The following is a 23,304-nucleotide window of genomic DNA, read 5'->3' as shown; positions in this document are numbered from 1 at the left end:
GGTACGCATGGCATGTCTGGTCCGTTGTGATCATTGTGACTACCTACCTAGCCACCACATCTTTACTTTTTATCTTGGGGGGTTTCTTTTTTTCTTTTTTTCCATTGGGAAGAGGGCGTTATGGCGTCGAAAATACGAATGCATTGGAACGGCACGGCGGGACATAGAAATACACAAGTCTGTTGACGCTATGTCTTGTCTTTGCCTGCGTACCCACTACTTTGGTTTCCAGGCAGTTGTGTTATTGCACAAAGAAAATGAAACAAGCTATGGGTAAGTAATGTTGCGTTCTGCTGTTATGGCTGTGAATCAGTTCGCGACTGCGTCTTCGGTAATGTGGTGTTGTCGTTATTTACAAACTGCTGTTTCAGCGAGCATGAGGCACGGTGCTGTTTTGCGCAATACCAGACAGACGACCGAGATGATCAAGATTAGATGCTGTTGCCCTCGTTGTTGTTATGTGTTGGCCGTGTGTTGCTGAATGGTGGTGGTAGAGGGAGCTACAAGAACAGAGAAAGATGGGTGGGCACGAAGAGCATATCCGATCAAATACTGCCCAATGGATCTTATTGTTTTCTCGCGAGGCGGCAGGCTTTCCCGCCCCCATGCATTTACTCATCATACTCAGCATGCCGAGCATGTATTCAAGGCCCATCTCCTTAGTCACTGCGAGAGATGATGCCCTCGCCCAAGGCTACCGTGGAAATCATGACATGGAGGCGACTAGCTCCACCGCACACATTTGTCTATTTACACGAGCTCCATCTTGACACCTCTCTTCCCTGTTGTCTCGTCTTTCTGGTCTGTGACTCTGACACGCACCTTTTGGAATAATTCGACAGTCACCTCTCTACTGCCCGTCGTCTTAAGCGTGTACGACTCGGCGTCGTACGTGGCTTGGGGTTCCGTATCGGCCAAGTCCCGGAGGCGGATGAGGCTCTCGATGCCGAAGCGTGGCACCAGCACCACGAAGCCGTTGCTGAAAATCTTCATGACAAAACCGTCCTCCTCAGTGGCCTTGCCACGAAGGGCCTGGCCAACATAGTAAGCGATGCTGGCACGGCCAGCTAGCTGCGCATTGCGATGGCGCACGTTGATGTTCTTGCACACGGCCTCGAGCCGGCCGCCGCTGCGCACGCTCGGGTGAACGGCCTCGTAGTCGATGGCCGCCGCGAGCTGCCGATGGGCGACCAGATCGGCGTAGCGACGAATGGGGGACGTGAAATGGGTATAGATCTCACTGGCAAGCCCATAGTGGCGGAACTCGGGGTAGGCTTGCGTGCCGGAGCAAAAGTACTCGGCCGACATCATGCAGCGGGTCGCCATGATCCGAACCAGCGTGTTGAAAAACGGGTCGCTGTTGTCGACGCAGGCGTCGAGGCTGTCGGCAAGAGCCTTGGAAGACTCGACACTCAGCTCGAGACCCTTCTTGACCTTGAGTTGATTCGACAGCTCGTCAAAGTTCGTCTTTGGCGGGGCGGCGTGCCGCCGCAAGATGGCCGTCTGTGGAAATGCGTCATATATCTTGGCGGCAACGCTGGTGTTGGCGAGAAGCATAAACTCCTCAACCAATGACATGGTATCGAGGTGTTCCTTGGTCTTGACGTCGATGGGGTCCGATGTTTCCGACTCCATCTGCACCTTGACCTCGGGCGACGAAAGACTCAAGGCGCCAGCGTCCATTCTCTTCTGTCTCAGCTTCCTGGACAGGGCAAGCAGGATCCGGATGCTCCCGGTGAGGTCGTCCTGTTGCGATCCGTCGTCGACCCTAAGCTGTGCTTGCTCATAACTGAATGCCTCGCGAGACTTGATGACCGACTTTGTAAATCTCGCGCCCACGATGTCGGCGTCCGGAGTCATTTCCCAGAGCACCGAAAACGCATAACGCTCAACGTAGGGCTTAAGAGAGCACAGGTCGGTTCCTAAAAGCATGGGCAACATGTCGATGCGCTTATCCACCAGATAGACAGTCGTACCGCGGATGCTTGCCTCGTTATCCATCGCGTTGTTGGGTTTCACAAAATGAGACACATCAGCTATGTGGACGCCGACCTCAATGTTGCCGTTTGGAAGCGGCCGCGAATGCAGTGCGTCGTCGATGTCCTGGCAGCCGATGGGATCGATACTGCAGATGAGGAGGTCTCGGAGATCTTCCCGGTCCTTCCACCCAGCGTCTTCTATGCTCGCTGGCACTTTCCAGTCGTGCCCTTCCTTGGGAAGGCAGTCCAAGACGGTCTTGGGGAATGGCCGGTATTGGACATCATACTCTAGGAGAAGCGCTTCGGTCTCGGCGGCCTTGGTTTCTAGCTCGCCTAGCGACCGGACGAAGTGGCCTGAGGGATGGCGGGACCCACGGTCCCAGGCATCAATGGTAACAAGAATGCGTTTCCCGAGCAGCTCTGCAACCTGCCTTGTGCGTAGGCGGATCTTGGGGATCTTCTTGTCCATAGGGATGACGAAAACGCTGTCCTGTTTCCTCCCTTGCTGGCCCGACTGACTGACAGAAGACTGGTCGATATGACCCACGTACTGGCGCCAATTACGTTTAACCACGCCGACGACCTTTGCGGTAGGCTGAGCGTGACCTTCGGTGGTCTTGCTCTGCGTGCGCTTCACATCCTCTTGGAGGGCTTTGCGCTCCTTCTCAGACACAAAGTCTTCGTTTCCTTCGGCATCTGGGTTTTCGTTCTTAGTGACTGCCTCTTCCTCGATCACCTGGGAGGAGGGTTCTTTCCACTGGTCCTTGGGCAGCACCTCTACAACGACCAGGTCTCCGTCAACAGCACGGTTGATGTTCTCCCTGCCGAGGACTAGCAAGGCCTTGGGAAAGGCAGGGACTCGAATGGAGCCCTCAAGGTAGTTGTACGGGGACACGTTGAAGATGCCCTGGTGAAGCAGGCCACTCTTGATCCCCGTCATCATCTTGGACATGGTGAAGTACTCGGGATAGAGGTTCTGCTCGCCAGGGCGCTTACCCTTGGCAGTGTCGCGATCCTCTGTCTCGGGGATCAGATCTAGGAGGCGGTCGCCATCCTTGAGCTGCTTGACATACTCGGTCAGGGAGCAGGCGTGAAGGCCCTCGTCCCTTGCCTTGCGCAGGTTGTCGCGGTCGTTGCTCAGCATGACCACGGCGGGAACCTTCCTGGCCTTTGTCCGGGCTAGGTGCTGAGCATACCATGCGACAGCCTTGCGCACGGCGCGGTCGTTGCGGTCGTTGACCGACTCGCCGTCGAGGCGGGCGACATGAGTCTCGAGGCGGAACTCGTTGAAGAAGACATAGAAGCGCTTGTCCTCGCTCTTGGTCAGGCCAATAAGGCGGTTGTATAGAGGTAACGAGCGGTTTCGCAGCTCCTCCAGAACGATCTGCAGGATAATGACGTCGTAAAAGGCCGAACTCTGCTCAAAGAGATCCATGGCGCTTAGAAGCGCATTGGTATCTGGCACGAGGTAGTGCCCTTGGGGAAAGACACTTGTGCCGGCTGGAGCATCGGAGAGCACAAAAGGAATGGCTACATGGCGCGCAGACAGTAGTAGGCAAGCGTCAGTGGGATTGCGGCCGTGGTAGGCGATGTGGTGTTGCAGGGGAAAGTACACATACCTTGGCCAGCGGCATCCTTTGGCACTGTATTGAGGCAGACATGGCAAAGCCTTGACGAGCACGGTATATCTTGGCGCAGATACACCTCGCGCACAATCTTCTGGACCTTGCCGCTCTTGGTTGACCGTACGTAGACTTTGCTCGAGATATTGGCAGCAAAGGGGCCCCGGTCGAAAGACCGCTTGAGGCTTGCCATGTCGGCTTCTGCGGTGCGGTGCTCTGCGGTGCTATGCTAGCGGCTGTTACCGGGCGGCGACTACGAGCGGCTGATAGGACTGCTCTAGCGTCTACTATTTGGATAGAAGTAGAAGTTGTGCGCTAGCGACTTGCTCAAAATGCTTTGTTTTAAATTCTAATTTTCTACTAGAATTTTTGTCGTACTTTGCTTTTGGGAAGTCGCAAATGGAACTGCAATCGCTGCTATCAAGCGCGGTGCGCTTACTCAGCCAATAGGACATCCGAAAGCGCTAAGCTCAAAGCCTATTGGCGCCACAGCGGATAACCCTACAAATCCGAACACGCTGCGGACGGAATACGTACCCCTAGAGGACTGAGGGCCCCCTCCTCAGATCAAGCCGCCCACGCGAGATGGTGTGAGGTATTCCGGCCACCAGGTGAGGGCAAAGAACGGGTCCCCACAAGACGGTTAATCTACAGTGTACAGTATAGGTAGGTAACTGGACATTCATAGGAATCACCTCGATGGCATTTCTGTTTTGGGTTGGGTATCACCACTCATAGGACTTAGCGGTGGATCGCATCGCAACTTGGCTACTCCGTACTTAGGTACGGAGTAATGATCAGTTAATAGATTAGCCCTGCCCGCCGACTCAGTCAAACAACGGCTTTGGGTATGATTACATCCGCAATGGGGTTTTCCTATTTTCAGTCAGATAAGTCGCAGGACAGCCAGCGGGCCATCATCATCATCAGAAGCCGGCGACTTTACGAAGGGGCAATGGAATCAAACTCCGATGGGATCTCCGTAACTTGGCGACAAACGCAGACACGCACGCATCAAGCGCATTATTACGACCTGCGGACAGAACGCAGGTATTGCTGCACGGTTATCCGTAGCCAGGTAAAGATCACATAATTTACCCCCACCCCCACCCCCGACAATCTGGGATTTCGACTGTCGAGAGTTTATAGTTGTAGTTGCTGTAGCTTGTTCTATGCGGGCGGCCAGCAAGGCATCATTTTGCTAATTGCGAATTAATACGCTGGCCTGTATCATATGATCTGCAGCATATTCAGCCGGCGTTTTTGCCAGATTGAAGAACCCTTGCTCGCTTCTGCGCAGTGAATCTCGGATCTGGGAGGGGCATGAGCGGGGGTAATTGGGCGCCGTGGTTCCATGTTTTTGGTGTGGGATGAACATACGTAGGTGGCCAAAGCTTAGAGCTTCTTTTAATGAGAAAACTTTCGACATGACCAAGATGCCCGGCCCGGACAAAAATAGCAGATAAGATAAGTTGCCGAAACCAATCTGGGGTTTATCAGAATCTCTAAACCTCTACTTATCGCCCGGACCAAGGTGGGGATGGTTTCAACGTCGAGAAAGCCGACAGTTTGGTAGTTCTCGACGTCCTTGACGAACACGGCCCTGTCAGTCACGGAATATCAAAGATTCTCTCTGCATGGCGAACTTGGCCATCCAGATAAGCAGCGATTGGATATTAGTAGGATTAGCCAAGAGGTAAAAAAGGTCTGATTATTATCTACTGGACTCATAATAAGCTATTACTGCTCAGTGAACGAACCAAGACATGTGGAACGAACCTATGAGCAAGTGCCAACAAAGAACCTAGTTTAAACTTTACAAACATACATACATGTGCAGCGTTAGCAGACTTTTTTATCAATACAATGCTTTCGTATGCGCATTCTAGACCTAGTGCTATGTTGGCAGAGGGCACAACGGCGCTGCCGCCCCCAAACTAGAAGGACCCTACCTACCTCTGTAGCTATCAGCGCGAAGGCGGGAAGCCACGGACAAATTCATTGCCGCTTGCGCGTGTTCACGCTTCTGATTCAGATGCAAGCCCGAGACCGAACCAGTGTGCGGAGCATGTCGTGTACCTCGACAGGCGATATGCAATGCAGGCAAGACATGAGACGCGGCTGACCATGAGCTCCTATCGACATGCTGCATATGGGTTCCATGAAGCCCTGGATGACGAGAACACGACGCAAGGCCACGGCTTTGGCCCGGGAGCCTAGGAGCAGTGTCGCGCCCGCACTCTAAATCAGGGTAAAATGCCGAGGGGGCAAGTCGCGCCCGCCTGTAAAGATGTTTGCCGTGCGCCTTAACACGGGCGAGCCGACTTCGCGTCCTTTGCTGTCCTGTCGCGGTTGGCAAAAAGATAGCAGCATTGAGTGAAGCCAGACCATTTCGGACCTGCGCTGCCCCATGGATTAGCCAGATGGGGGCGCCTTTTCGTTTCCACACCTCTGTGGGATGACCATGCTGCTGCTGCGCGCACACGCAGGATGGATGCGGATGGTTCGGAAACATGCGAGGGAGGGAGGGTTGTGAGGGGATCCACGGATCTGGGCAGCAAAGATATGCTAGCACCGGACTAGCACCGACTAGCACCAACTGCCAGAAGATACCAGTCTCCAGTTGAATTGTGTGTGGGCCGCGGAGATGGCTCGAGTTGAGGTGGTGTCAAGCAACGGATGACTTACATGAGGCCCCAGGCCCGCATATGGCTGTGTGGAGAGCAAAGGTAAGGTGTGGTGGGTGTGTGTGGCTGGCGGGTGGCCAGCGGGTGGCCAGCGGGCGGGTGCCAGTGCCAGTCGAGGTGGGGCAGAAAGGCTTCCACTCTTCGCAACAAGGAACTGGGACGGGCAGTTATGGACAACTGACAAGGACACACAGCCCAGGTCACAGATGCACGAGCGGGAAGGGGCCTCCCGCGCAAGTGCTGCTGCAACGACCGCTGCAAAAGCAACAAAAATGAGAGTGCATCTCTAGTGTAGCCGTCGTTAATGGGTGCAACCGCCAGGCCGACCGTGGAGAAAATGGAGCAGCTGGCAGTTTGACTGACAGGGCACCAGTTCCTGTTGCCGCCCGTCGGCCAAGCGGGAGGGTGCCTGGGGTGGCCCTACGAGAAGGCCGCCGTGGGAACCTCCGAGGAGGGCCATTTCCGATTTGAGGTGATTGTGTGGTTTGCTCGATAATCCGGCCCAGATGGCAGCCCATCCTCTCTGATTTGGCGTATGTACGGATACATACTGTATGCAGGTGCTGGGCTGTTGAGGAACAAGAAAAATTGGCACCAAAAACGCCAACTCTGTTCCCATTGATATTGCATAGCCATGCAGTTGGGATCAACGGTGGCACAGCTCCCCGTCCCCAAGGTACTGACCTCCTATATGTTCAGTATGTGCATATACTCGGTTACGTACTTAGGCAAACGCTGCGGAAGAAAGGCAGCTCCACTAACGGCGGCCGGCGCACACTCGCTCCTGTATACGTTCGGACGATGTGCCGTTGAGAGAGAGCCCGTTGCTGTCTGGAGGGGGAGGGGGAAATGAGGAGGAGTTGTGCGCCGATGGGAAACCCCTCAGAGTTTTGCAATGCTCGCGAACGCGGTTTCTTCGCTCTCAACTCAACTCGTGTCCATGATTTGCAGGACATGTCTGTGTGTCAGCTGGGTTGCCGCAATTGCAGCAGCCGCAGCCAATCGACGTGTGTGGATGCGCCGCCAAGTCGCATCGCAGCTAATCGCTTGCACCCCTGCCGCACCAACTTTTCGCCCCGGCCATCTTGGTCGGCTCCCCCTCCCCTTCCATCGAGGCCAAGCTCCGAGTCACCCCTCCCCGTGCCTCCCCTCCCACACCACCTCGAGGCCCTTCTTGCTGCGTTCTCCCCCAGACTTCTGGAGTACTGCGGCAAATTGATTGCGCCTTGGGTTGTTCGGAACCCGTGAAACCACATGGGTTGGTGTGGCGCTTCCAGCCGCTTGCCCTTTAGGTGTAGTCTAACTCTCAAAATCTTTTGAGGTTAGATGGGCTTGAATGACAGCGAGACCGACCAAATACTAGTCGAGGGCGGAGATGTGGAGGGTGCCGGGGGGGGGGGGGGGGGGGGGTCGATTCAACACACACAGGCGGAAACAGGTGCATGAAGGGGGGGCTGCCAAGATGGTGTCACGGTGACCTGGAATATCTGTCGTCTGGCAAAGAGTCATCAACCATTGTGGCTTTTTTCTTTCTCGCGAGCGTTATCTCTCTCTGGCTACTTCGCTCACGCAAGCCCGGTGTCGCGTCTCCGTCAAGACCTCCCTTTCCCCATGCCATGCCATGCCATCCCCACCCCCCACCCCCATCCAACTAGCCAAGGTGCTTGACCTGACGGCGAGTATAATATCTCGTAGCTCTGATTCGTTGTTCGCGAAACGGACTAGAGACATCAATACGGGAGACGAGAAGCCGGTCCGGGTCGCGTATATCAGACTGGTCTCTCCAGCAGTTCTTTGTACTCATCGATGACACTAAACATTTAGCAGGTTTCAGCCGTGGCGTCATGTTGCCCATCGCTCCTCATCAGATGTTTGTCCCTCAGCCAATCAACCAGCTACTGGCTTTGGACAATATTGACAGCTAGCAGTGATGGAGCTCGTGTCTTTCAAGACCATGTTATTTCACTTGGGCTGAGGGGCTGGGGGATACTACGCGAGCTGTGTCCAGCCATGTCCGGCTTCTCAAAACGCGGCGACGCAAACTGTCATGGCCCCTCGACCGACGAGAATGATCACAGGCCCCAGCCAGGAAGGATGTCCGAAAGCCGCGCATTAGACCAAGAAGGACACATCTATTCCGCACATTAGATGGAGCTATGGCGCGTTCATTATCACAGGTGGCTGGACTCTTGTGTTACCTTTGACCGTTTTCATGGCGTAATATCCAGAGGACTGTGACCATTCACGTGGTCGCTTTCTGCAGATAAGACAGGGGCGACAAAAGTGACGACAAAAACGTCAGCAGGCGCTGTCTGCTTTGATCTCGAGATAGAATACTATCTGTTGCGAGTCCGTGCCTGTCCTGCCTGATAGAGGAGCCAGATCCGAGTCTTTTTTCGACGTCGAAGCGACCAACGGCACAGGAAGAAGCGGTTAAGTGTCAAAATCGGCTGCAGGCTGACCTCATCCATCCATGCGATGGTCCGGCTGGGCTTCTAGCCCGGGTATCGGGGGCGGCTGTAATTGGGGTCGGAGTTGATTTGTTTTTGCCTGTCGGACTTTGGTTGGCAGCAGGCTTACGGATACTCGGTATTGATAATAATAATACGGAGAACTACGAGTGCCTACCGTGCCTAGTTGCGGGTTTTTAGACGACACCGAACCCTCGTCGCGAATGCGTGAAAACCAGAGAACATACCAGAAAGAGCTATGCTACTTAGTACACTTAGAGAGCAGAATTAGAGCGAGCTTGTCATCTGCATCACCGGGCTGCAGCGCAAGACGTCGCTTCGGCCTTTCTTTCTGGGAACGTAGCATCCATCAACCCGCGTCGCGCGTCCAGGTTTTTCCTGTGCGCCCAGGTTTCGTTTCGTATTTTTGCGCGTGGCTCTGGTGGGATATTTGCCCCGCCATCTGACGGCCTGGGGGACGCGAGAGAAGTGGGTTGGCGGGGCCGCCTCGTGGGGTGTCGGCGGGAAGCTCTGGGTGTGAAGCTATTGCCGAACCTAGCCAGCTTGTGAAAAGAGGTCCATCAATTCGTCCTATCATTGGCTCTCCGGCCGTCCTGTCGACTCATTTGGGCAACAGGTCCATGCACGGCTCGCCCAGCCGCTGCAAGTCGCAAACCGCAAGCTCAAAAAAGTCCCGCTCTCTGGGGCAGTGGGTTGGTTGGTCCAGCCTCAGTCCGGCATTTGTTGCCCGTCCGTCGAAGGAATATTGAGTCTACCACTAAGCTTGAACACGGGCCTGCAATCCTGATCTAAGAAGAGTATCAAGTCACAACTCGACGGCTGCGTTGGGCGGCACACTTCACCGATGCATGGCGGCCATTTATTGAAAAAATAAGCGCGTTCCGTCTTCTCAGTGTCGTACAAGCCAAGACAACGCCGGTATCCATGTACCTGAGAAAGACTTGTAGACACTGCGCCTCTGGAAGTCCCTGCAGGTGGATGGCATTTAGTCTTGTTTTTCTAGATTAAAAAATCCTCTCCACGCAGCGAGACTAGGTAGGCGAGAATCTTGGTATGTACCTGACGATTCAGCTGACGGCAGGATAAGTCGGATGAACCCATGGAAAGCGGAAGCGCCGCGTCAGTCTGATGCCAACTTGACAGTTGTATACGTCTTCGGGCCCGGACAACTCGGTTCATAGAAGGTTGAGTTCCGCCGCGTCCGAGATTTCGAGCCTCTATCTCGTCAGCACGAAAGGTCCCGCCGCCCTGACGAACCTTTCAACGCGAGCAGAAAAGATGTGCGTGCACGGGCGCCCAGACCTAGTAGAAGTAAGAGATACATGTAGTCGTGAAAGTGCGGAGTATTGCCCTCGTTGTCTAGACTAGACTTTGCACAGAGCACTAGCCACCGAAGCATGTCTGGACAGGATGCATGGTTCCAAAGGGGCGAGTCCCAAGAGACTGTTCACAGCGAGGTGCATTTCAGCCTTTGAAGATTAAGCTTACGACCGACGTTCCACAGCTGCAGTCGAGTCTGGTAGCAAGTCCGTTTTATTTGGCTTCGTATGAATTTCATACGTACGTAAAGCTTCCTTTCCACGGGATTTATCGCTCAGATTGTGCAGTTGCGTTGCTTGTGCCGTAGGTTGTACGACATCAACTCCCAGCTTGCGCCGTCAGGCTGCCTACGTGAAACCCCTGCACAGCTTGGAGTTTTGATGGCACACAGTCATGGAACTAAGGTACGGATTATCCTCCTAGATTCATAATCACCCGTCCTATCCGAAGTGAACTTGAAGTGCGCGGAGGTCGTCTCCGTTTGCGGGGTCTTTACTAATAAAGACCTCAGTGTTAAGAACTTGCCGCCTTGACGACTAAGCTCTAGATAGTGGAGGCCCGCCAGGGCAAACCAGTGTCCCGCTCGTTATTTACTATGCAGTATCATCTTCTACATATAAATCATGGTCAAGAAAATATGTTTTGCGGGTGTGCACATCACGACGGGTTCCCGGGAAGGTACCTTGGTTACATGTGTCGGGGACTCTTGGAAACGATGCGCACATCTTTCCCACGCCGCTTTCTCCTTGGCCCGACTTCCAACAAGGCTATTCCGAGCTAGGCCAAGGCGGGAAATGGAGCCTCTCAAGCCTGCTTCGCCTCCTTTCCGCAGGTCGCACATGCCCGCACCTGCCCGCACGTAATCGCGCCCCTCCCCCCCCCCGCCTCTCGTGATCTATGCTACCCTGGCGTGTGCCTAGCGTGACACTACTGCGCCGAGCAGATCCGTTCAAATTTCGTGATTTGATTCTTGACCATTACTTAGTATTGTCGTCGGCCTTTCTCTCGTCCCTCGTTCCGGCCGCTGGTAACAAAAAGGATGATAGGGATGGGAAGGGGTGATTCAGCGCCCATGGCGCCCAGTGGAGGCTTGTACCGTAGGTAGGTAAGGTATCTGCTGGTATCAACAACCTACCTGCAGCCTCACAGGCTCACGGTTTGGAAGCAGACCAGGCGCGGGGGTAACGTGAAGAACATCTGCAGTGGTGCTGCCGAAGCACTTTGATGGATCACGCCTTACATACCCGTCGTACATAGCAGCTACCCACCTCTCCCCAGGCCCAGGAGCAGGGCGGCCGTCTCAAACAAAAGGCAGACCCGTCAGCCAGGAAGCTCAAGCCGTTCCGCCCCCTCCACTCCCCTCCCTCCCTTCTCACAGGACGGACTGCAGCTACTATGTAGTGTTTTTAGGTGCCTAGCCCTGTCTGGACATGTACGTACTAACTGGGATGGCAACGCGGCAGACGGCCCTATATTGTACAGTAAAAGGAGCGGTTCCGTCGGAATGCCAAGTTCTGTCCGACAACAGCACGACTCCGACATTTTGGTACTGAGGAGGTAAGAACGAGTTACCTAGAACGTGAGGCGGCAAAAGAAAAGCAAAGCTACAGCGCAGAGGACGCACGCAGACGTACGTAACAGCATAACGGGGCCGTCATCACCTCACGGATAATACCAGCGGAATTACCCTAACAAGACTAGTTCGGCCAAAGTCGCGTCGCCAACGAGCCAGCCAAGAACCGTGCTATCGTCTACTGCGTACTAAGGAGGGGCCTGGGCGTTCCTAGTTGGCGGCGGCGGTCGGGGGCCTCGGGCCTCAACTCAAGCAAGATCATCAGCGTTAGGAGACAGTCATCTCCGTCCCGATCCTAAGGCCAAGCCAGGACCCGAGGAAAACAAGACCAGGGCAAGCGAAGCCAAGCCGCTTAAGCCAAGCCAAGCCAAACCAAGGGTACGCGCGCGCCCCTCAGCAGCAGCAGACAGACAGGGGAAGCAAGCAAGCCGTCAACCCAATCCCGCCGGTTGCTGACCCAAACAGCAGCCCACCTAGGCAGGGCATTCATTGCCGGGTCCTGCCACAACACTACGTACGGAGAAGCATGGCCATGGAGAGCAAGTAAGCCAACCAACCCTAGGCCACCTAGCGCCCTGGGCTTGTCGAGGAAGCCCCCCTGCTGAGATCCCCAGGCCCTTCAGGCCTGTTCCCGCCCATCCCCTCCCATTCTTAGGGTGCCTTTTGTTCCCTGTCGGCGCGGCATCCCATCCCGACTCCTCCTCTCCCGCGCACGCCCCACGCGCACTACTTGGTACCGATCGCGAAAGACGTTCAGAGTTGGGATTTTGTTTGTCTCGTGAGTCGTCACGCAGGGCGGGCGCCTTCCATGGCCATCGAACCGAACCTGGAAGGTATGTTCCTTCCCGGTCGGCCCATGTCGCCACGGCCCAGGGAAACAGTGCTTGACGGGCGTCAGGACAAGGCTGGACAGGGCAATACGACATATCCGTACGGAATATCCGTACTTTCTACGCAGTAGTTTCCATGTTTTTAGTCTAGTGTATGCCACCAGCATGGAGTGTCATGTCTCCTGTTCCTGTTTCTGTCCATCATTAGTCTTTCTCGCTCTCCGTGTAATGCTTGCTCTCTCCGCCTCGGCTTGGCTTTGGATCTCTCTTTAGCTTCCAGATTGCTGGCCGAAAAAAACCGCCCTCGCCTCGGGTACCTGAGGAAGCCGCGAAATCGTACCTACGGAACGGAATACCTAGGTACGGATAATTACACCGCTCAACGCACCCCCCTCCACTGCCCCCCTCCCTCGCCCCCCTGGAGCCGGTCTTCCAGGACGAGCTAGCGGGGTCCCCGCGCGTGCGCCTGCGCTGCAGTGCGCTGCTAGCAGGCTGGCTCTCTGGAACCTGGGCTCTGGCTCTGGCACGTTGCGGGAGGGCGGGCGAAAAGAGCAGGAACCAATCCGTAGTTTTTAGGTAGGAGAAGCAAATTAAGAACCTAGGAGCTTGGGGGGTAGAAGCCGCATCGGCCTTACTTTCGCATCCTTTTTTTTAATACTTTTACCTTTCATTCGACGCACCTGCTGGAGCGGCCCTGGATTTGCGCCAACCAAATGCATGAGCATTCCTGCCTGCATCACCCAGCGCGTGCATTCCAGACCAGATCAAAGCTTGAGCCCTTTTGGTTGTGTGCCCCCTCGGCCAGCCCAACTATATCAAGACACGTCGTTTCGCAGACCCGTTGACGTGGTCGACGTCTCCTGCACTCATGTACTCTGCACAGCCCAACGGCGCTGATAGTGCGACAATCAATCCAGCTGCGCTCAACACAGGTATGTCGCTGCCCGTCTTTTAAACATGCGTCCCAGTGAATTTCCCAGCCCTTGACCTGCCTGCCGATCGCCTGTGCGCGCGCGCTCGCTGCTGGCCTGGGCGGCGCAAGCCCTGCTCCTCTCAGTGTCGCCGACGCTTGGCCCACCCGTCGCCTCGAGCCGTTGTCGCAACATCGCCACCTTTGCCGCCGCCGGCTGCAATTCATCGACGTCGCACAGTGGGCAACCTCTGTTGGTCAAGGCTTCGATCTCAATCTCGGTCTGGGTCTTTGACCTCGTCTTTTTTTTTTGGCATCGCGCAGCGCGCATCGTCGCGCTCGGCACGTTCACCCAACCCACCCTCGCGTCTCCGCCTGTCGCCCGCCGCCCGCCCGATCGCTCGACTGCTCCCATCTGCACCGACGAAGAAGCCTTCGTTTCTCTCCTAACTCCACGTCATGGGCGCCCCATATTTCCCTCTCCCATCCGCAATGCTGATGCCCAGTTCCGCTCAGACCTGATTAAACCACCACCCTCCCGAGGCGTCAAGAGGAGCCACTCGCCGGACAATTACCAAGACTCAGGAGCGCCAGGGTCAGCTGGCGATGACGGTATGTTGTGTTTGACACTTGTGTAGCGGCGCCTCTGCGACCGGGTCTCTCTCCGCCCAGTGTTACATCATCTATGGACCGTGCGACGCGGCGCATGGAGACTTGGGGAGGGACATGGGATTACAGGCTGATGATTGCTTCTGCGCGTGTTCAGGTGGCGATAAGCCCAGGAAAAGAGGAAGACCGATGAAGTCCCGACAGTCCGGCAGCGTCGCCGAGGCCGCCAGTCAGGCACCACTCCCGCCCGTCGCCCAGTCGTCCATTCCCCCGCAGACGCCACAGAGCCAGAATGCGCCGCTACCCGCCCAAACTCCCGCGTACGCGCCACCTCAGGCGTCGCCTCCCAAGACGACGCCTACAAAGTCGACGTTAAAGGCGCTCCCCACGGTGCGCGATCACACGACTGACCAGCTTGGCCCCGGCGGTGACGAGTACATTCCGAGGGAGACGGACGAGGCCGGCGAGAAGAAGGTCTTGCCCAACGGCCAGCTCACGGGGAACCGCCAGTACCGATGCCGAACATTCCTGGTCCCACAGCGCGGAGACAAGCTCTTCATGCTTGCGACCGAATGCGCCCGCGTCCTTGGGTACCGCGACTCGTATCTGCTCTTCAATAAGAACCGTTCGCTCTTTAAAATAATTGCAAACCAGGTTGAGAAAGATGACCTTGTCTCACAGGAGATTCTTCCCTTCTCATATAGATCACGGCAGATCGCCATCGTGACGGCGCGGAGTATGTTTCGGCAGTTTGGCAGCAGGGTCATTGAGGGCGGCCGGAGGGTTCGGGATGACTATTGGGAGAATAAGGCTCGTAAACAGGGCTTTACCGAGGCCGATCCGGCAGGCGAGAAGAGACCGGGCGCCTCCAAGGCCCGCGAGGACCGCGATGCCGTTGCGAACCAGAATTCGACGTCTCTGCTCGGAGGCCCCCACGGCGAGATCGTCTACAGCACCAACCCCGGCCAGTTTGGTGGTGCTCCACAGCCTCAGCTCGTTCAGCCAGGTATGATTGGAGCGCCGCCAGGAAGCTCGACCAGAATGCCCGTGATAACACTAGGACCAGATTACAATGACACTCGGAGCCGAGATTACTCGGGCATTCTCAAGACTGGCCCTCGGCAGGAGATAACCGGCCCGCCCTACCAGGACCGGACGCAGCCCGCGCCCATATCCGAGCTTCATGCGCAGGCGCATCACGCCGCCGAGTTCAACCGTTCGGTTAACCAGCAGCGCGAGATCCGGAACGACTACATGCACGCGCTCTGGCGACGGCCGCACGAGCAGCCTCCCTCGACCACCATGAGCCAGCCGGTGAGCGCGACGGATGCGACGGCACCCCCTAGCCGGCCTTCCCCATCGCCGCATGCCACGACAACGGGAATGCAGCAGCCGGGTATCGTCCCAAATCAGAGCCCAATGATGATGACGGCCGCGCCATATTCACAGCCCATTCACGCCCAGAATTCTGTTAATCAAGGTACAATGAGAGGTATGGTTCAAGCTCAACCGCAGAACAATTCGAGACCAACAAACCCGTCGTCAGCAACGAGCGGGAGCATGCCGCAGACTAGCCAGAACTACAATTACCCGCAGCAGAATCAGATGTGGCCGTCAACGCCGCAGACGCCGCAACATGGATACTCTGCCTACACTGCCCAGTCTCAGCAGTCGCCTCACCAGCAACAGTCGCCAGCCCCCCAACTCCGCCATTCGGCAGGCGGAAGCCAAGTGCAGCCGGGGAATATGTCGTATTCCGGCATGCCCGGCATGGGCCAAGGATACGGCGCGCAAGCCCAGGGCATGTATCCCGCGGAGCAGACTCCTCGCCAGTACATGCAGCAGAGTGCGCCGGCGCCCGCCGTCACCCAGGCGTGGCCGCAACAACAAACTCCGGCGCAATGGTGGGCCAACCAGCCGCAGTAAAATGCGGCGGTGGCCAAGCAGTGTGCACTCTCTAGCCCGTTTCGGACGCAAGCTTGTTGGGGTCGCTTTCCCCCAATGATGCTCGTCAGGCCAACACGAGGATCGCATTTGAAACCCGGAATGTCATATTGTCCACTCTCGCTTTTTTGTAAAACTTTGGAACCGCGGACCTTGTGCAGATATTCACACAAAATACCCCGAGCATTTCAATCGGATGGAGAGGCGACGTGCTTTTTAGGGCAGGGTATGGTCCCCTTGCAGCATTCGACTTGGCATGGGCATAGAGGAGTACTTGACCGGGAGGGAACTTTTCACCATTCTTTTTGCCGATTCTCCTTACGATACCTTGGATTTTTATTTCATCCCATTCCCTGATATTCCATCTGAAATTTTGGAACAACCTAGTTATCCGACCCCGTCTTCCCCCATCTTTATGCCTCCGTTCCGACTCCCGTGGTCCTCCAACTTCATACATTCGATCGAGTTGTGCTAGGTGCTCACACTCCGTGGGCCTGGTACGGAATTGGAAGATGGGACAACCGCAATCCCCTAACAACTTGGCTACACTCTGTGGAACCGGAGGAGACCAAGCGTCGCATCACTTGCACGGGCGCCATGCGATGGGCGCCGGCCGGGACTACATAACGTTATCAAGTCGGGACCCCTTCCTCTCATTCCGCGTTATTTGTTCACTATTTCTTGTTCCCGTCTACGTTGTTTTATTCTTCCTATTCGGTATCGGGACTAGGTTTGTGTCGGTCAGTCGCTCTGCATGGTATGGGACGGCTTACTGCTTAACTCGTGGGATTTTCCTTGTGTTCCTCTCATGTTCTAGTATTGCTCGTGTTCCCCCCCCCCCCCCCCCCCTCGGACCTCAACATATCCATCTTTGATCATTTCTTCCTCCTTTTTCCTGATTTCTATTCTCCGCCTGTCGTTGATTCAATTATGGAGACGCTTCCGTGAGCACGTGACTCTATGGCCTAGCCTAGCCTGGCCTGGACATATCTCGATGCATGCATACAGACAGACAGGCCCGCATTGCTTCAAGCAGCATCGGAGGAGTTCATTACTTGTTCTTTGTTCTTTGTTTACTTTTTGACCTCTTTCTGTATTCGTCCGCTTCTCCTTGTCTTTTGGGGATAACATCTTCACTGTGTGAGGTTGTAAGGAAAGGGAGGCTATACTGCCGTTTTTTTTATATCCTTTATTTTCTCGTCTTGCTCCTTTGCTATCGCCATTCTTTTGTTCTTTTCTTCCTCGTCTCTTACGCGTATATGTCGTAGTTGTGTTACTGTCCGTCTTTTTCTTTCTGCTTTGCTCTGCTGCATGGGATGGGCTTGGGTGGTTTGGGAATATCCAGGGTGCGTGCTCGGTTGGGCTTTGGGACTGTTGGCTGATCGATTATGGATTTCTTATTCCCGCTGGGGCAAGCAGGTTGCTGAAGGTCTGCCTTGCCTGGGTGGGTGGCTGCTGAGGTAGTTGACTGACCGACTACCTTGTCTGGGGAGGATTTCTTTTTCTCTGTCCTTGAGCACAGTTAGCATAATATTATCAAGGTGTTTTTGTTGCCATTCTTTATATGTTTATGTGTGAGTGAGTCCCTTGTGGGTGAGATGGCGGGTGAGTGAATGAGTGAGTGAGAGTGGGTCTATATTACCGCGCATGAGTGGATGCAAGCAATCGCTTGTCAATTAGTGTCGGAGGCCTCTAACAGTCCAATCCCTCATATCCCATTAGAATCTAACCGTGACCCTGAGCTCTCAAATAAAAAGTCTATTAAATAGGCAATATTACTAGTCTATTTAGAAAACGAATGATGGCGGAGAGAAATCAAACTAGAATAAGGTTAACGTGTATTATAAAATATATTTAGATATACTATCTCCCGCGTCTCTCTTTATGTTGGAATCACCAGGTACCGGTACTGGAAACAACAGGGCGTGCTGCACGCCGAAAGCTGGTGGTTCAAGTGATGGTCATTGTTGTCTATGTCTGTCTAGAAGAAAGAGGTGGCCGTAGGCCACTTATATGGAATCTGGGACCCCTACGCCTCCACCGCCGCCTGTCTGGCTGATGAATGCGTTGCTACAGCCACCTCTATGTGGCTGGAATGCGCGTTGTTCCAACACTTTACTTCAAAGGCACTCGTCATGAATAAAAGTAGCACTCCTGTTAGGCGTCCGTAGCAATACCCCCCCCTCCCCCAGTAAATGCTACTGTCCCTGTATCAATCTGTCTAGTCCTTGGTCCAACGACCGTTGACTTTAGATAATCCCAATTTCGCAGCTTTCTCCTCCGGCATATCGTCCATGTTTCCGACAAAGACCTCCCGTCCCATCAGTGGTCCGATGGTTGGTAATTACCACAACCAAATTTTCTCCGCGGACAATGGCTTCGTCTGCTCCGTCTTGGTTTGCCACTTTGTACAGGATCATCCCGTTTGTGTTCTCGTGACCGACGTACATGCCTGTTTTTCCAGTAGCAACTCCTATAAACTACTCGCAGCCTTTTGCTCATATTCATATCTCAAGGTACTCAAGAGCTGTAATTGAGACAAGCTTTATCTTTTTCTCCGCACCATCAAATGTAGTACGTGACTGAGGCTCCCTTACTAGAGCTGTACAATCTAATCCCTGAATGTTTATTAGGGGGGGGGGACTTTCTAATATTTTTAAGGGCTCAAAAACTTACGGCTCACCCCAAAGGTTTTTCGCTGACGGAGGTAATCATTGATAGGGATCCCTATTATAGAATCTTGTGGCCTTTCTCGATCCTGGAAGGACTTATCAAAGGCTTTTCCTAGCCGGTATATTTGCTGCGATCTTTACTCCTTGGAAGTACCCATAGTCCTACGCAAACGACCATTCAGTGTATTTCGCAACGTTTGAATTTAATTCAAAGCTAGAAAGTATAAGAATCTACCTTCCATATCTATAACTAAGTCGGGATCCAGCCCGCATACATTAGAGTCCAGCCTGTACGCATGCCTCGGGACCATGCCAGCATGGGTAAAACAGGTATTCGCAAACCCACTGAGCCTTGCTCCAAGACTACGGCTTGGAACTTTCGTCACCGCTAGCAGCAGGCACCTTCGGCTTGGCCGCCTTCGCCTTAGCCGCCTTGAGCGCCTCATCCACCTTTGTGACTTCACTGACGATTATTTCGAATAGAATCCGGGTAAAGTTCTTCTCCAGTAGCTCCTGCTTCTCCTTAGTCGACCTCACGGGCTCAGAGTACACCTAGGCAAACATCAACACCTCGTTGTCATGTCTCATATTCATTGCTGGCTTGAAGTGTGCCAAGTAATTATAATCATAAAACACGAGGCCTGGAATCCTCCTGAGAAGCCTCGCGCTTGAATTTGCAAGAACCGGTGACGCCGAGGAGTCTGAGATGCTCGTTCAACAGAAGTTCGGCTGCGGCCACAATGTACGGTCCCACACGAGTACTGATTACACGGTTCAACGCCGTCAGTTAATTCCTTCACAAAAAGCATGGCGAATTTGGGAAAGTTGATGTGGCGGACCAAATGGGGATGGAAAGAGAGGGTTGCCTACATCACATCTTGTTCCGTATTTAATTCGGGAAGATCGGCGGGATTGTTAGGAATCGAGTGGACTTGCGCTTTTATCATCTCCTGATCGAAAGTGGCGGGATCCAACGGTCTCAAAGGGAAAGGGTGTATTTGTTGGAGGGCTAGGGGAATCGGTTTCGCCGATGTTTTTGTTTTCCAAGAACGGTTCAGGTTCGTGATGGCCGTTTTGGTCGGAAATTGGGGACCGGCGATCCTGAGTGTATCCCAATATGTCTAGGTCCAGAGCCGCCCAAGGAATTCACCGAAAGCATAGGAGGGGAGCCAGTCGAGGAAGACCTGAAAAACAGGCACCTCTGTGACTTGTGCTTGGAGCACTTAGCGCCATCCGGTCCCGCCACAGAGGACACCCAGCCGGTGAAGCTCAAAATCCTCGAGACAATCAGAGCCGAAGATGGCGCCGACGCTCAGCTGCTGAAGGTCGAGCTTCTTTCCCCCCCTAGGGACACGTCTCCCCCTCGCGGGGGGCCGGCAAGGACATTGGCACATCTGCTGCTTTCTACTCTTCCTGAACACGGCCTCGTCGCAAAACTGCTCGACCCGCTCTACTACGAAATCGGACCCCGTAACAACCCCTTCTTCTCGTGCCAGTCGGCCTACGCCCATGAAGCCAAGGCATTCAAGTACCCGAGACTCTGCTGGGGGGTGCCGCCCCCCAGCAGCTTAGCTGACCCGACAACACGGTGCAAGTGCCGTCCGAGACTGGGTCACAGGCACCAAAGAGGCGGACACTAGGCTTCGAAGCTTGCTCGCCCTTGTGCCCCGAGGGCTTACTTTGCAGAGGAAGTTCCTGCCTCGCCTTTGGCACCTTCGGCACCATAGCCGGAGCAGTACCAGTTCCCAACTGGACGGCTCAGCAATTGTCCGCGTAAACAGCTTCGGACGGGCAGTCCAGAGAATGGATGGGCGATGCGGCGGGCTTTGCAAAGTAAAAGGCGTAAAGAAAACCCCTCTAGTTTCCTGTAGAGCGGCACATGGCATGGCACGCTTCGCCCCGACTGTGCGTTACTGTCTCTTTGACTTTGCCTTGCCTTGCCTTGCTGGCAAACAGGTCAGTCACATTGGGAACCCTCTCTTCGGAAACTGAATAGGAGCAACTGGGAGAGTGTGCTCGAGCTGTACTATTATTAGCTTGATATCAGCTAGACGCTGGACAGTGGATAAGCAAGCCGGCTTTCGCGATGGCCCCAACAGAGGTCGTACGACAGAGTCTGCGTCACCCGCTGCGCAAACCCGGACAATTGGTTTCTTGCTCACAAGAGTAAGGTATTGAACACATTTATGCTCGAGTTTCTTTCCAGGCCCCCCCCTCTCTACTCGCTATCCTCTTCCTCGTCATCGAGAGCCTCGTCCTCATCCGGGCCTTCGCGATCCTCTGCCTCGCCAGGGTCGGCCGTCTCGTCGTCTTCCTCATCTGCGTCCTCCTCTTCCTCCTCCTCCTCCTCGTCTTCATCCTCGTCATCCTCTTCCTCCTCGGGCTCCTCCGGAACCGTCTCGGCGTCCGACGGCTCCTGGTCGTCGACGTCCATCCTCGACGCGTCGGCGCTCGTGTCGATCTTGGCCTTCTTGGCCTGCCTGGGCTGGCCGCTGCCCGAGTCTCCCCTTTGGTTGTCCCTGAGCAAGAAACTCGTCTCTGTGTCGTCCATGCCGTCTGCGCCGCCGTGGGACCCCGTGCTCAGCGTTGACGCGCCTCCGGCCCCCGAATGCGACCCGCCGCCGCCGCCCGTGACTCCCTTCTTGGCCGCCGCCACCTTTTTGCGATAGCTTGAGCGCTTCGACGTTTGCACCTCGTTGAATTCTTGAAAGTGTGTCAGGGATAAACTCGACCCTGTCTTCTACTGTGACTGGGGATACTCACTCGCAAACTCGGCTTCTAGCTTCTCGCGCATGAAGCCGTACTCGATGTCTTCGAGCGCCTTGAAGACGTCGGCCGGCATGATTGTCTTTTTGTTCGACGACAACGTCGCCTCGTTCGCCCTGTGACATGGCCCAGTCAGACACACGGGGTGGGGGGGAGCAACAATAGAACATACGCAGACGCCAGGTGGTTGATGAATACTGCTGCGCTCTTGTTCAGCGCGAGAATGGCATTGGCCTGTATTTGAGTGTTGGGCGGGAGCACGCCTTTGGCTAGACGCGTGATGATGGATTTGGGCAGCGTCAAGTCCTGTTTCCTGGTATTAGTCCTGTACTGGCAGATGGCATAACAGTAGTAAGGCGGTACGTGCCTCAATAGTTATCGCATCTCGTTCCCTTTCCCGCTCTCGTTCCCTCTCCCTCTCCTTTTCCTTGTCTTTCTTTTCTGACGCGGGCGCGGGCGTGGTCGCCGAGGCGGGAGGCTCCCGGACATCGGTGGCGGGGGCGGGAGCGGGGGCGGCTGGTTCCACTGCCATGGCGCTCTCTTCCTCGGCTAGCACGAACCGGGCTGCCGAGACCTCGCTCCTACGGGTGTCGCTCTTGCGGGCGGGCATGGTGGTGATGCTCGCTGGCGGGTGAGCAAGAAGTTGGGCGTTGTGGGGATCGCACGACAATGAAGGGGAGGCGAAGCCCTAGGCTGGGATGCGGGATTGAAGGGTAGGTAGTTTAGCTGCAGGGCGGTCACTTATGGTCGCTAAAAAAAATCACCAAATGAAGTCTTTAATTAGTCTTGCGCCGTGTCGTGCTGCGCTGAGGTTGTTCGTCGCCTAATTGCTTTCCCAATTGCGCAACGGCTCGTGTGGGGGGGAACGTTGAGTGAAGATGGGGAAAAAAATCAAGGCGCGTCGCGGCGTGCGGCTAGCCAGCTTAGGAGACGCGTAAATTGAATTGTCTTTCTTTCGTAGCATTCGCCCATATATAACCCTGGGTGCCCAACCCTAGCGTATTCAGGGGCGTGGTTAATTAACTGCCAAGCCACATGTTCTATGCTCATTTTACAACCCACGAGGAGATGTCGGGGCATCCTCTCCCAAGAAAGATCAAAGTCTTCGAGCTGGTTTCTCCCAGGGCAATTGACCAATTTACATTGAGTGAGGTTAAATAGCTGAATAGATTATTGATACCTCATTCGCAACATGCTAACTCGCTCGAGTCCTAGGCTTGCTTTTGCTTGGCACCCAGTCCGGCCCATCTTCCGCGTTCTTATTCCCTTGATCTTGCAAGGTCCGGTCCACCTTGCGGACACAAGCGTGCAGCCAGAACCGAACAGCGGTGTCAAACACACCGCTCACGGCGGCAGGTGCTCCGCCCTCAGAGACGGGAGCCGTGTGAACGTCATCATTGGCATTCCACATTCTGGGGAGGTTGGGTTGGGTAAAGGCTGCCTGCCGCTTTGACTCTGTTCCATGTTTCAAGTTAGGCGGGGTGACAACAAAAGTTTGCACCCTTATTTGGGAGGGACATGACTGCGGAATCGAATACCTACCAACCTTGTAAAAAGCATTGCTATCTGAAATCTCTCTGCACCTTGTGCGTACAGCATGCAGTCAGCTTCCTTTTCTCCTGGCAAATAGGCTTGCGCCGGTAAGATAGGTCGCTTCACTTTGCATGTTTCTTGGCCCTAATAATTAGAGTAAAAACGCCCAGTTTTTGCAACACCTATCTAGGTGGTTATATCTGCTTCTGCGCAGGAAACTAAGGTGGGTGGGTAGTACATCGCACCATGTCTACCTGCGTGCAATATGTAATGATACAGTGACCAGTGACCAACAATGACGAAAAGCTCTCCAGTGAGTCGAGTCGGGTTTGAGAACACTCCTCTTCCCTCTTCCGGAGTGGGGAACATGGTAATAACAATACGATGC

The 23,304-nt window shown here is 54.7% G+C and overlaps 5 protein-coding genes across 5 annotated transcripts; 3 read left to right on the top strand and 2 right to left on the bottom strand.

The window, feature by feature from the left end:
• Positions 1 to 750: 750 nt before the first annotated feature.
• B0T26DRAFT_681395 (uncharacterized protein) lies at positions 751 to 3,794 on the bottom strand (the record flags this gene model as incomplete). Its single annotated transcript, XM_060440635.1, has 2 exons — positions 751 to 3,509; positions 3,599 to 3,794. The coding sequence occupies 2 exons, from the start codon at positions 3,792 to 3,794 to the stop codon at positions 751 to 753; spliced, it is 2,955 nt and encodes a 984-aa protein (XP_060290616.1).
• Positions 3,795 to 13,350: 9,556 nt separating this feature from the next.
• Positions 13,351 to 15,927, top strand: B0T26DRAFT_681394 (chromatin remodelling complex Rsc7/Swp82 subunit-domain-containing protein; the record flags this gene model as incomplete). Its single annotated transcript, XM_060440634.1, has 4 exons — positions 13,351 to 13,414; positions 13,525 to 14,004; positions 14,159 to 15,007; positions 15,068 to 15,927. 4 exons carry the CDS (start codon positions 13,351 to 13,353, stop codon positions 15,925 to 15,927), a joined length of 2,253 nt encoding a protein of 750 aa, XP_060290615.1.
• Positions 15,928 to 16,773: 846 nt separating this feature from the next.
• B0T26DRAFT_732540 (uncharacterized protein) lies at positions 16,774 to 17,532 on the top strand. Its single transcript, XM_060443116.1, has one exon. It carries the CDS (start codon positions 16,944 to 16,946, stop codon positions 17,211 to 17,213), a length of 270 nt encoding a protein of 89 aa, XP_060290614.1. The 5' UTR covers positions 16,774 to 16,943; the 3' UTR covers positions 17,214 to 17,532.
• Positions 17,533 to 20,669: 3,137 nt separating this feature from the next.
• Positions 20,670 to 22,076, bottom strand: B0T26DRAFT_511020 (histone-fold-containing protein). Its single transcript, XM_060435425.1, has 4 exons — positions 21,751 to 22,076; positions 21,556 to 21,689; positions 21,381 to 21,499; positions 20,670 to 21,320 (listed from the first exon to the last, which is right to left on the bottom strand). Exons 1-4 carry the CDS (start codon positions 21,991 to 21,993, stop codon positions 20,836 to 20,838), a joined length of 981 nt encoding a protein of 326 aa, XP_060290613.1. The 5' UTR covers positions 21,994 to 22,076; the 3' UTR covers positions 20,670 to 20,835.
• Positions 22,077 to 22,420: 344 nt separating this feature from the next.
• B0T26DRAFT_732535 (uncharacterized protein) lies at positions 22,421 to 23,060 on the top strand. The gene has a single exon (XM_060443115.1). It carries the CDS (start codon positions 22,576 to 22,578, stop codon positions 22,834 to 22,836), a length of 261 nt encoding a protein of 86 aa, XP_060290612.1. The 5' UTR covers positions 22,421 to 22,575; the 3' UTR covers positions 22,837 to 23,060.
• Positions 23,061 to 23,304: the final 244 nt, after the last annotated feature.

The sequence above is a fragment of the Lasiosphaeria miniovina genome (assembly GCF_030549165.1).
Source record: "Lasiosphaeria miniovina strain SMH2392-1A chromosome Unknown B0T26scaffold_8, whole genome shotgun sequence".
Classification (NCBI taxonomy): Eukaryota; Fungi; Ascomycota; class Sordariomycetes; order Sordariales; family Lasiosphaeriaceae; genus Lasiosphaeria; species Lasiosphaeria miniovina.
The sequence above is the reverse complement of the archived record's forward strand: the minus strand, read 5'-3'. Positions and strand labels throughout refer to the sequence as shown.

Coding starts and splice junctions, on each gene's coding strand:
- B0T26DRAFT_732540 (XM_060443116.1), top strand. CDS start 16,944: ATGCATACAGACAGACAGGCCCGCATTGCTTCAAGCAGCATCGGAGGA.
- B0T26DRAFT_511020 (XM_060435425.1), bottom strand. CDS start 21,993: ATGCCCGCCCGCAAGAGCGACACCCGTAGGAGCGAGGTCTCGGCAGCC. Junction 21,500..21,555: donor ATCAACCACCTGGCGTCTGC/GTATGTTCTATT, acceptor GCCATGTCACAG/GGCGAACGAGGCGACGTTGT. Junction 21,321..21,380: donor GCTAGAAGCCGAGTTTGCGA/GTGAGTATCCCC, acceptor CACACTTTCAAG/AATTCAACGAGGTGCAAACG.
- B0T26DRAFT_732535 (XM_060443115.1), top strand. CDS start 22,576: ATGCTAACTCGCTCGAGTCCTAGGCTTGCTTTTGCTTGGCACCCAGTC.